This window comes from Pelmatolapia mariae, linkage group LG18 (assembly GCF_036321145.2).
Source record: "Pelmatolapia mariae isolate MD_Pm_ZW linkage group LG18, Pm_UMD_F_2, whole genome shotgun sequence".
NCBI lineage: Eukaryota > Metazoa > Chordata > Actinopteri > Cichliformes > Cichlidae > Pelmatolapia > Pelmatolapia mariae.
In genome coordinates this window covers 4,729,042-4,741,699 of record NC_086243.1, presented here as the reverse complement: position 1 = coordinate 4,741,699, position 12,658 = coordinate 4,729,042, and the positions used below count along the sequence as shown (strand labels likewise).

Below are 12,658 nucleotides of genomic sequence, written 5' to 3'. Positions count from 1 at the left end.
ACATTAGAAAGGAAATGTTGGAAAACAGGTGGTATTAGAATTAATCAGGCAGGAAAAATGGTGTGAAAACAGATTGAACAGATAATGCATTTTAATAAATTATTAAATTAGTTATAATAATTAAATACGATAATGCGTTATTGTAAACGTAGAATAAAGAAGATGTAATATCTTGTCCATGTCTACCTCCTAAACCCCTCCCCAGCTCTGCTCTGGATTTCACCTTTGCTCAGATTAATACTCTGGACTCTCTGCTCAGTTCAGCAGTGTTTCCCTCTCTGCTCTGCTCCAGCACAACATCCCACCTGTCAATCTTTTAGCCCTGCAGTGATTATTTATCTTTGGTCTAACTACACTTCTCTACATACATGTCTATCAGCCACATCTAGCTAGCAGGCTCTTGTTGCAGCACACTGAATAGGGCAGTAATGTTGCACTATAAATTTGATGGGTTATGATCTATTGATGGATATCTTTTTTTTGAGGAATGAACATTTTATATATGGAAAAAAGGAACAATTATAGACCAGTGTCGTAGTGCATATTATGCATTGCAAGTACATCTATGTTCTTTTTTCAGTTCTAAAAGAAATTTACAGTAGAACATCCTCACAGGGATGAAAATACAGAGAACGGTAAATAATTAATAGACTTGAAAAAGGAGTTCCATGGAAACGAATATTTTAAGAGTTTTTCTTTGGATCCATCTGACACTAATTTCATCAAGAAGAAATTGTTTTTTTTTCCTGATGCTTTTGGCAAGGATTTGTAACACACTGCAACATAAAGCAGTCTTCTAGAACACGAGTTTTAGTTTAAAATCATCCGGTAATGTCTAAAGGAAGGTTATCACAACTAAATATTGATATTCCTTTTTGTGCTTTCCCACATGAGAGACCAGCATGAAAAAAATCTTATCTACACAACACATAATAAAATACCCACATGACTTCAAAGCTCTGACCCAAAATATCCATTCAGTCATCTCTTGGTGCATGATGGAAATTGGATAGATATCTCCCTTTCTTACATTTCAGTGCAATGCTGGTGCTACTTACAGGTCTTCTTTCACAGTGTTTATCATTTTTGATGGTGAACAGCACAGTACATACAATAAATACTTTTATTTATTGTAATACAGGTTTCTCTAGCTAAATAAGCTTGAACAACGTCACAATGTAAAAAATGTTTGAATAAACATTTTTTAAAAAATCAACACACTTTTAAGTTTTGTTTGCATTGTAGAAAAGGAAGGTTTTTTTGGCTAGCTGACCGTCCTCAATATTAGCATTTATGCTAATGCAAACCTCAGTGCAAACAGTGGCAAATATTTAGTTGCACTCATTCAGGGCTAGAAAGTATGACAGCTACAAGGGTCTTTCAACAACAAAAAAATAAAAAATCAGGGCATATTGCTTATAATGCACTATGATGTGGACTAATGTGTCCTGTGTTTGCAGCAAGGCACAGTTGACCATGCCCGGAACACCTCATTTCAGAGGCGTGCAGGAGAAGTCATTCCAACTGGCTCCTTTCTAAGTGGACTAGTGGCTCTAAGCTCAGCCATCCTCATTCGACGTCTAAAGGAGGGCCCAGAGACCCTTCGGAGGATGCTCATTTCCATGACTAGTATCCCATTCTTTCATTCGCTACCCACAGCTTGTGGCCATAGGTGCAGCTAAGAATGCAGATTGACCAGAAAATCAAAACCTTTGCTTACACTCAGACGGATACAGCCTCCAGAACACTGCAGATGTTTCACCAATCCATCTGATAAAATTCCCACTCCCCTTTTCCCCTCATTCATAAACAAAACCCCAAGATACTTGAACTCCTCCACTTTCACTGAATTAACATTTTAATTAGCACATTTCTCAGCTTAAAAAGAGACTAATAGACAATAACATTATGGATAAGATATATTAGCTCCTGAGACAGACTGATTGATCTGGTTTCGATATTCCTTCCACATTTTTGAAGCTCGTGCAATTTTAGCCTGCAGTCTCAAACTTAATGATTTAAACCAAATGAAGAAAGTCAATAAATGTACTCCTGCATGTGTTTTCCGTAATGCCTGAAGTAATATTTACTTGTCTGCGCAACTGTTTATCATGCATACTGTATATAATTGGCTGGAAATGCTTGCCTGTATATAAAAAGCATTTTCCCATTTAAAAAAACTCTCACAAACTCTTCTGCCTCTCGTTGAGATGCATTACAGGCAAGAAGAATACTGGATTGCATAAATAGCATCTTCCAAACCCACCTCAAAGGCTCTACTCAAGTGTATCAAAGTACTTGAAAAGAAATTAAATTGTTAGGACGGATGGTGCCTGACAGCTTATCAATAGAAGTGGGGGATTTAGCAGAAGCAAAACACTAGCAGCCGGTGCTAAGATTCTGCAAATAACAAGAATGCTATTGCTGAAACCCCCAACAGATGGAGAACAAAACAAACCTGGCTGCTACATTTCCTGGTTGCTAAGCACCACCTGGAGTTAATGAATGTGTTGTCAGGCTAAGAGGCATATGAGACAAGAGGCAAAGTCAAACTGTCTACTCAGAAGCATTAGAGAGTACCAATCTGCTGAGACTGCCGATCTGCTATTTGTCCTTGTGGGTCATTGTGGCATACAGTTGTGTTTATACTTACACTACACACACAAAAAGTTAAGTTAGAATATTAACTAGTAAAAAAATCCCAGGTGACCACAAGTCGAAAAATCCCTACTGTTTGGATCTGCTGACGGTACTAACTATGCTCTCATATCAGTCATAAAAAGCTATATGAAGGCTGTATGGTGCCCAGTAATACTTTTGATTTGATTTTCAGCAAAACCTAAGGTACTGCAGGCAGTTTTTTAACAGAAGAAAAGGACTCACCACACATCCAGTGGAATCAAGCTTGCGGTCTGATATACAGCGGAAATTGCGACTGCAGCCACCGTTGTCTTTGGTGCAGTCTCTGACAGGTCCAAAAGAGTCCAGGAGAACCTCCAAAGAGTCAAACGATGAACTGATCATCAACTCCTCTCTGCAAATACAAAAGTAATACACAATAAAGAGCCTTTACCTTCAGCCAGGTGTATCTGTGGGGCTTTCAAAAAGTATATTTTATGACTACATTTTTCTTTTTTCTTTTTCATCCCCCTGAAAGTGAAATTTACTCATTAACAGCCTTGTTTTGAAATTCCTGTCACTTCTAACCATCTAGCTCCAGCTCTTCCCATCCTGTGTTTTTCTGACCAGACTCTCTGCCTCTTCAGAGAATCTGGAACTAACTCCAGCTGCAGCAGGTGACAGCAGTCCTTGTTAGAGCTACTTTCAGTTGTTCCTTTATTCACAGGGGTCGCCACAGCGGGCAGCTCTGCATGTTTGATTTGGTACATTTTTTATACTGGATGCATTTCCTGACACAACCTTTACTGGGTTGCCTGCTGTCTGTTCTGTGTTTTTACAACTCTAAATTAACTTTCTTTAATGAATGGTAAAGTTACTTTCATACACATGTATAAAGTTACTTTGGCTCAGGACTGAAGTGAATTTATAGCAATGCCAAACTGCCACTTTTCTAGGACGCTGACTTCCTGGAAACAGCTGCCAAATGAATTTCATCACATGTCATCTCTGAGGTTGGTTTTTTGCGTGACTTAAACTTAGATTGGTTCTCTGACAGCTTGGATGCACTACACAAACTTTGCATCAATTGAGCAACTGAGCTCTAGTCCAACATAACTAAACAGTACAAACCTACTATGCCTAACTTTTAAAAAAATATTGCATTTAAGTGTCTACTACTCTTGTCTTAATGACCTTATAATACCATATCACCCTATTAGAGCACTTCACTCTCGGACTGCAGGCTTACTTGTTGTTCCTAGAGTATTTAAAAGTAGAATGGGAGGGAGAGCCTTCAGTTTTCAGGTCCCTCTTCTATGGAACCAGCTGCCAGTTTGGATTGGGGAGACAGACATCTCTACTTTTAAGATTAGGCTTAAAACTTTCCTTTTTGCTAAAGCATATAGTTACTGCTGGATCAGGTGACCCTGAATCCTCCCTTAGTTATGCTGCAATAGGTGTAGGCTGCTGGGGGATTCCCATGATGCATTGACTGAATATGTTTTAATAGGCCTCTCTGCATTGAATCATACTTGTTATTAATCTTTGGATCTCTTCCACAGCATGTCTTTTTTCCTGTCTTCCTTCTCTCATGCCAACCGGTCGCAGCAGATGGCCCCGCCCCTCCCGGAGCCTGGATCTGCTGGAGGTTTCTTCCTGTTAAAAGGGAGTTTTTCCTTCCCACTGTCGCAAGTGCTTGCTCATAGAGGGTCATATGATTGTTGGGTTTTTCTCTGTATGTATTATTGTAGGGTCTACCTTACAATATAAAGCACCTTGAGGCAACTGTTGTTGTGATTTGGTGCTGAACAAATAACATTGAATTGAATTGAATTGAATTGAATTGAATACTACTCCAATTTTTCCTCAAGATATGAGGAGCTACTGCCCAACAAAATGTGTAAGACAGTTTCCAGAACAACAATATTTCATAAAGGAAAGGAATTTAAAGATTTTAATGAGGATTTTTTTAACCGAACTTTGTTTTAAATAATAAAACTCTGTTATAGTACCTTTTTTATTGCCAGAGCTCTCATCACTAACGATGCTGCATGGAAGATGGCAAAAACCAGCAATAACCATCCATCTTCTTCTTCTGGCTGCTCCCTTTATGGGTTGCCTCCTTCTCACCCTTTCCCCAGCATCATCTTCCATCACACTGACCCTCTGCATCTCCACCTCCAGTCTTTTTGTTATAACCACCACCTTCCCCAAGTCATACATGATAGCAAGCATTCAGTATCCTTTGCTGTAAATCTGTCATAAATCACCCCTGACCCTCATCTCACCTACTCCACCCTGTCTGCACTCTCTTCTTCACTACTCTCATACTTTGTCCATTGCTTTGGATGGCTGATCCCAGGCATGTAAACTCATCCACCTTTACTACATCTACTCCTTGCACCTGTCTCCCTGTCAGTCACACACATGTATTCTGTCTGGCTTTGTTGACTTTCATTCGTCTTCATTCGTCTTCTCTCCAGTGCATACCTCCATGTCTCCAGAATGTTTTCCACCTGGTCTCTGCTCTCATTACAAATCACAATGTTGTCATCATGCACAGACACACCTGCCTGACTTCATCTGTCAGCCTGTCCATCACCATCACAAACAACACGTGCACTGTAACAAAAAAACTGTAATATAAAAGTATTTTACTGTGTATTTTACAGTTTTGTACTGTTCTTCCAGAATATCATTAAATTTACATAAATAGACTGTGATTTTACATTTCAAATGTAAATTAAGGTAAAATCACTGTAAATGTAATAAAACATAATTTTCTTGTTTTTTAAATGTATTTGTCAGTACATATGCATATTTAGATTGTTAAAATACATTCACAAATGTATCATAATTTCACAAATATTTGTCCGTTATTTGAAAGATTGAACTGTTAAATTCAAATGTAATGCTATGGAAAAATATATGAAATGATTCTTATAAACTTTTTTAACATCAAATAATTATTATTATTATTGCTATTTAGGGCGATCGTGGCTCAAGAGTTGGCAGTTCGCCTTGTAATCAGAAGGTTGCCAGTTCGAGCCCTGGCTCGGACACTCTCAGTCGTTGTGTCCTTGGGCAAGACACTTTACCTACCACCTACTGGTGATGGCCAGAGGGGAATTATAAAGTGGAATTGTAAAGCGCTTTGAGGGTCTCAAAAAGTGCTATATGAATGTAATCCATCATTATTTAAACCAACTGTATATTTCTGTACATTTAAGTATTATTATTCATATTGCATTCATTCACCTTGTTTATAGGTAATTTCATTGTTTAATCACATTAAAATGTTCCTAATTTAATGTTTAAAAGAACTTGAAAAAGGCAAAATCCCATGTAAAATTAGGGCAACAAACTGTATTGTCATTACTGAAAATAACCGTATTTTCATGTGAAAGTTATTTTCTGTTATTTTCTGGTATTATTTTGGCGCCCCAGCTGCCGGAATATTACTGTCTTTTTAGGATTTCTTTTTTTTACGGTGTGGTTCAGAGCTGATCCCTGATGTTATCCCACAGCCAGCTTGAAACCTTTGTCTCTCATACCACACCCCTCATCGCTGTGTTATTGTCCTCCAACCTCACATACTTCATCGCTCCTCCTGACTTCCTCATGCAGTCCTACAGTTCCTCTCTTGGCACCTTATCATATGCTTTCTCTGGCTCCACAAAGACACAGTGTAACTTCTGACCTTCTCTGTACTTCTCCAGCAAAGCTCCTCTTCCTCAGCATGAAGCCATACTCCTGCTTCTTAACCCAGCTTCATCTCTTTCCCACAGCCTCATGGTGTGGCTCACTTATTCCTCTCTAATTACTACAACTGTGCATATCAGCCTAGTTCTGGAAAATCAGTACCAGTACACTTCCATTCCCCAGGCATCCCACCATAGGTATGTCATCTGTCAATGATCTGTCAGCAACCTTTTATATGACTGGCAGCTTGTTCTGCACCAAATATTCCACATCAATAAGCTGTAAGGAAATCTACAGACAACCGGACATTTTTTTAGGGTGAGGACAATCTAATCTAGCGTTCCCTTCCACAAAGGTGGCAATCCTAGTGACTTAAATAATTACCATCCCTCTTAAAATGGCCTTACCTAGCAAAAATCCCTAATAAATTATTATCTAAAACTGTATTTGGAATCAAATAACATTTTACAACCAGAGCAGTCAGGATTTAGATCTTTTCCCAGCAGAGCTGTAGTATATATGCTTAATTATATTACTGCAGCTCTCCATAATTACCAGTAATGCACTGTACTTTTCATAGACCTATCAAAAGTATATGATTCAGTGGATAATGGCATTTTAGTAGATGAGCAGACCTTTAAATGGTTCTAAGACAATCACTCTGACAGAAAGTCCAAAACTACGTGCATTGTATTAACAGGTTCATAAAAACCATCATATGGTCCATATTCACTTACCACCTAACCCTAACACCTATGAAGAAAATGAAAGACACACATTGGATTTTTGTATAGACACAGATCCTGTTTCTCATTCATTAGTTGTACGATCACTGTACAATCCACAGTTTTGACTAAGCTTCATTATAGTCATATTCTTTACAATATGACCATAATGAAGCCTCTTGACTCATAAGAGCTTATCACAGGTGTTTCTTTCTTGCTCACCATGGTATCTTATATGAAAAAGTGAAATGGTCCTGAACACAGAACATGATACAAATTTAGAAAGCTCTCCTCTACAGATTCCTTGCTTACCTCTGCTCTTTGATTACAATAAAAGGCAGTGTCTGCAATGTAAGGTTGGAGGACTTTTTTAACACTAACTGCACAATAAATAAATAAATTCTTCACTCTCAATAAACATGAAGAAATAAACAAAGTAAAATGCAGCTGAAATATGTGATTGGTATAAACTGAATGCATACAAATGAAGTCAATTGTATTTTCACCACACTCTTTTACATAACATAATACACTTACATATAATTAAATTAATTCTTTTATTTTGTAAGTGTGTACATTTTTGTTCATACTGAACTGAAAAATGTCTTTGCTATCGATAAATCAACCAAGCCACATAAACAATGAAACTTCACATTTTTAAAACAGGCTCGTTACTTTAGGTTCATTTCTAGCGTTTCTACTCGGAGGTTACAGTAAGAGTGCATGTGTCTGTAAGTTGTGGTCGCGGTACTTCAGCATCTAGCTATTGCTACTGAAAAGGAGTGAGTATAAAACAGAGTGACACTTTTTAACTGGCAGGCATATAGAAATGCAACGTTTCTATTTGCCCAACAAACATCAGCACACAAACTATTTTTGCGCCCTGTGTGGCTGGCTAAAGGTCCAGCTGCTGGACACAATGAGAGCTAACTTTACTCAGAGATGGAGAAAGACTTGAGACAGAGAGGACAGAAGGAAGAAGAGAGGTTAGATTTAAAGGTAAAGGACGCTCAGTGACACTCGATAAACTGCAAATTTAAAGCTTACTTCTACTGTTGTCATTTATAATCACATACTGAATTTCCACATGATGTGTTTTGATAAATTATGTATTTTCATACTGTGATAGATCCTGCAAAACAAAATAAGCCTGTATTTTTTTTTACTTTTACTTGAGTAAAGAAGTAGATTTAGTACTTCAACTTCACTTGGAGTATTTTTTAAAACAGGTATTTGTACTTCTACTTAATTAAAAATGTCTGTACTTTTACCACCTCTGATTATTGAACATGTACTGTATAATGTGCCTGTCTGTATTTTTCTTTGCTTTTTTTGGACACTGTTCCCAATCTTAGTGAGACTGTTTGTTTAATTAAAGGATTTATTATAATATCCTTCTGAAGAATCAATACTGTTTTAAAAAGTACACGAAATGCTAACTTCAAACAAACTAATACTTCAACATCCAATTAGCGATGCCTCGATGTCAGGAATGTTCAATTCACTCTCATTATAACTGATTAGGTTATCACATTTCTTTAGATCATATTTCAGTCTGGCAGGAAAATGAGGAACTGTCAGAGCAGTGCTTCAACAGTCTGCTTTGCGAAACATGTTCTGACACTCTGCTCTCATTTTTCTCATAAAGAGATATCTTCTTTCATGAATTACAAACACCTGCATGTTTAATTCATTCTGTGTAATCATCATGAGAAAAGCAATGAGTTTTTACAGCACAGTTGTTATGCAAAATAGCAGACTTGTGAGATAAAACACACCATGAATTCATTGCTTTAACCTTGCTCAGAGCACTCACTTAGAGTAACTACGATTTCATTTATTTATTTATTTATTATTTTTGCCCGTAAACCTCTTGCAAGGTCAATGAGCAGATCATCCAGTAGAGGGGCACAAGTGTAACTACTTGAGATGGTTGAAGATGAAGAACAAAGCAGAGTGGACTGCTGCTTTTCCTCACAGAATCTAAATCAGTAGCTATTTTTTCAGAGGAATAGTGCTGCTGGTGATAAAGAAGAACTGGTGTAATAGCCTTGCCATGAACCTTGGCTTAGCAGGGAAATTGATGACTTCTGTGGAACTAAAAAAAATATTTAGTTTTCAACTTCCCTAACCCCCTCTGAATTCCCTGGTAGAAAAGGAAGCGAGTTTCCTTCCCTTTCACACTCAACTTGATGTTATCTTACAAACCAATTTTTCCATTATAATTGCCCACTGCTTTATTGTCATTTATTCAGAGGGAACCTATTGAAGAGAGCTTCAGCAGATGATGAAACTAACTGCAAGTTCGAATGCTAGGATATTTTAGAACCCTAATTAAAGTCAAATCACACCCAAAAACTGTGGGTGACACTACTGTGTTTACCATTAAACATCCCACAAGAAAAGAAAAAAAGGTTCAAAGCCTTGTTGGTGAGTCTTTGAGGCTACTACAACATTCATTATATCTCAAAGTATCAAAGCGCTGGAAAGAATGATCATCATAATGTCCATTTGGGAGGAAATATTTGGGCGTTTGGATGTCAAAACCAATTTGATGCAGACAGGACAAACATTTGGCTTTCCCAAATGTTTGTCCTGAGGGTTAGATTAAAGAAAAAACGATATGATTACAACTATCTGAAATGCTTTAGCCCAACTATGTCTGCAAAACTGAATTTAGGGTGAGGATAGCACAGGAGAAATGTTAAAGTGTAAAGGCTTTTTTATTTCAGGAAACTGTATCAGTATTACACAATTTTGTTGTACAATTTTGTTGTACAACAGTGGAACAGTCTATGAGCTTTCATTTTAAAGAAAAATTCTCAATTAATTAACGAAACATGCAATTGGTTTAGGTTTTCATCGGGGAATAAAATGATGATGTAGAGGTCTCAAAAACTAACACATCAAATGATACACTTATAAGACTCATGACTTTCCCTAACTCTTTAACATGTTTCATTACATCCCATGTGCAATGTTTCTGGTGCTCAACATTAAAAAGGAGTCATCCCCTCCAGGCATTAAACATGGAACAACACGATCACTAGATCTCTCTCTGTAAAACAAGGTGGTGTTTGATGGGAAGAAAGTCCTAAAAGTTTCAGCTTTTCTGATGGATTACAGTTTTCCAGATTCAGATCAGATTATAATCTTTTAATTGGCACTGACAATGAATCCAAACACACTTATCTAATTAGAACGACAGACGACAGACAATTAAAACGGTTATCTGACGTAACTGATGTTACAGTCAGTATCGGAGTACACCATCACTTTATTAAGTCATTGGAATGACTTACCTTGTTTAACTTAAAAACTAAAATTCTCACCAGAAAAGCAAAACAAAAAGGTTAAATTACAGTTAATTATCCTGATTTTATTAAAAGCATCATATGCTTCTGCTGAAGTAGTTCTGCATTATGTAACAAACACACTGGATTAAAAAAACAAAAAAGTCACACTGGTAATGTTGAACAAGGACATGTCATATATTTATAGAGACAGCTGCCTGCTTTTGAAATATAAACTGAATGTAAGCCTCAATTATTAGAACCATTAACATGAATGAAACAGTTATAAGTAAATGTGTGATTAAATGCCAAGTTATACCCTGCAGTGGACTTATTTTAGTTCAGACAGGGAGGTGAAACTCACCATTAACAAATAAAGGAAAAATATAGCATCTTTCTGAATATGACTTCCTAATATCATTGATACAATGACAATTACAATGACAGCTGATTGGCTCTCATACAACGCACATAGAAATACATACGTTTTTAGGAATAACATCTCAGAACAATGCAAACACATATAAATAATAAAGTATTTCCAAAATTCTTACTGATTTTTCATCCAGTCATTTTAACTGCTATGACGCGAGCTATTCAGTAGGGACTCATCCCTCAGCCAGTGAATATGACATATTGACAAATTTATAATCAAACACGTGTGAACACAGTTCAAAAGAGTGCAACAGCATGTTCAAGAAGGTGCTAACATTGTTCCCTTGGCCTCTGGGGAAAGCTGAGAGGAGCCTTCATCGGATCATGGATCACAGAGAAATGACACATTTACACAGCAATAAACTGCCAAATGAAAATAAAATGCTGAAGAGTGAGATATAATAAAAGAATGTAAACATAGCAAAGGGACGTAAAGAGGCTAAATATGAATACATTAATTGTAAATGTGAGTGGCTGAATGAAGAAAGATAACTGCTGAGCTGGTGACAAATAATTCCTTAGAGGTGTTCAGCGGTGTACAAAACTTTCCCATAGTTTCTGCTACTGCAGCCAGTTTGATGAGAAATGGTGGTTCCTACAATATTGCTTTAAATGAAAAATACTCAGAGTAACCTGGTGACAGAAGTTCTGGGCTCTATACCTACATCTCTGCACCTTATTCTTCTCTTTATCCATATTTTTCAGGCATTAAAAAAAACATTTTTAAACAAACAACTGTGTAAAATACTCCTGAAAGTACTTCTCAAAGTGCCAAAGAAATGTAGGAATATTGTGTCCCCCACATTTCTGCATTTCATCTCACTCCATATAGAGCATGCTACTTCCAGCGCTGACAATAAACTCTAACACTAAACAACACTGAACTCCGACATCATATCAATGGTTTCTGTCAGTAACAAGCTAAAAATATACATATGTCCACTTCAATTCCTGTTCTGATAACTAATCCTTCCAACCAGCTGTGGCTCAGGCAGCACTTTTAGTTAGTAAAACACACACAGCTGGAGTTCATAAGTGTCTATACGTCGCTTTCTTGAGTCACTTACATCAAACTGGTTTTGTATGCCTGCAACAAACACCCAAATATTTTCTCCCGATAATTAATCCTTTTTCTTGTTCAGTGTGAAATTCATTGAAACAATATTTGATAAATAATCACAACAATCCTCTCAGAGCCAAATCAGTATAATGAACCAAGTCAAATGACTTTGCTTCTATTTAAAAACAAAATCACTAAGCGTGAAAATTCATCAACCTCAGTGGCTGACAGATTTAATAAATGGCCTTTCCCCATTGGTATTCAAGGGATTCAGGCACATCAGGCAAGTGAGGTCTTTTGGGCATGTCCTACCAGGACCACAGAGGGAGACCCCAGAGGTGGCCCATGGCAGCCTGGAGAGTTTATATATGTCCGTTGTCTTGGGAACACCTTGGTGTCCCCCAGGTCGTTGCCTGCTTTAGTGGGAATCTGACAAATGTTGTTGGAACATAAGATTGTTCTTGTCACCTTGTCAAGGGTCCCTTCAACTCTGTCACCACTGTCCCATAAAATATCTACATGCCATGTAGAGCTTCACAGTTAAACATTTAAATATGTTAAATATTTGAAATTTTGTGTATTTTGGATCAAAGTCATTCAATTTCAGGCTAAAAAAATGACATTTCATTTGACAAAGAGCACTATAGACCAACTCTTGCAAGTAAGGATTGTGTTATAAATGGCCATCACATCGTCTTCTGTCATCTAAAGTTGTTATTCTCTTACTGTTTGACAGATGTATGGTTTTCCATTCACATGTATAGGAACGCAGAAGCTAAACTTTTTCACTGTATTCTTTTTAGTGACAGTAGACTAGCCCAGGG

General features: G+C 37.2%; 1 protein-coding gene across 9 annotated transcripts in view; it reads right to left on the bottom strand.

The window, feature by feature from the left end:
• The window catches only part of astn1 (astrotactin 1), a 435,323-nt gene that overhangs the window by 240,176 nt on the left and 182,489 nt on the right, over positions 1 to 12,658 (bottom strand). For all 9 annotated transcript variants that reach the window (XM_063461087.1, XM_063461088.1, XM_063461091.1 and 6 more), the window contains one exon: positions 2,884 to 3,034. In XM_063461087.1, the coding sequence (XP_063317157.1) occupies positions 2,884 to 3,034 (151 nt within the window). The remainder of the gene's footprint in view (positions 1 to 2,883; positions 3,035 to 12,658) is intronic.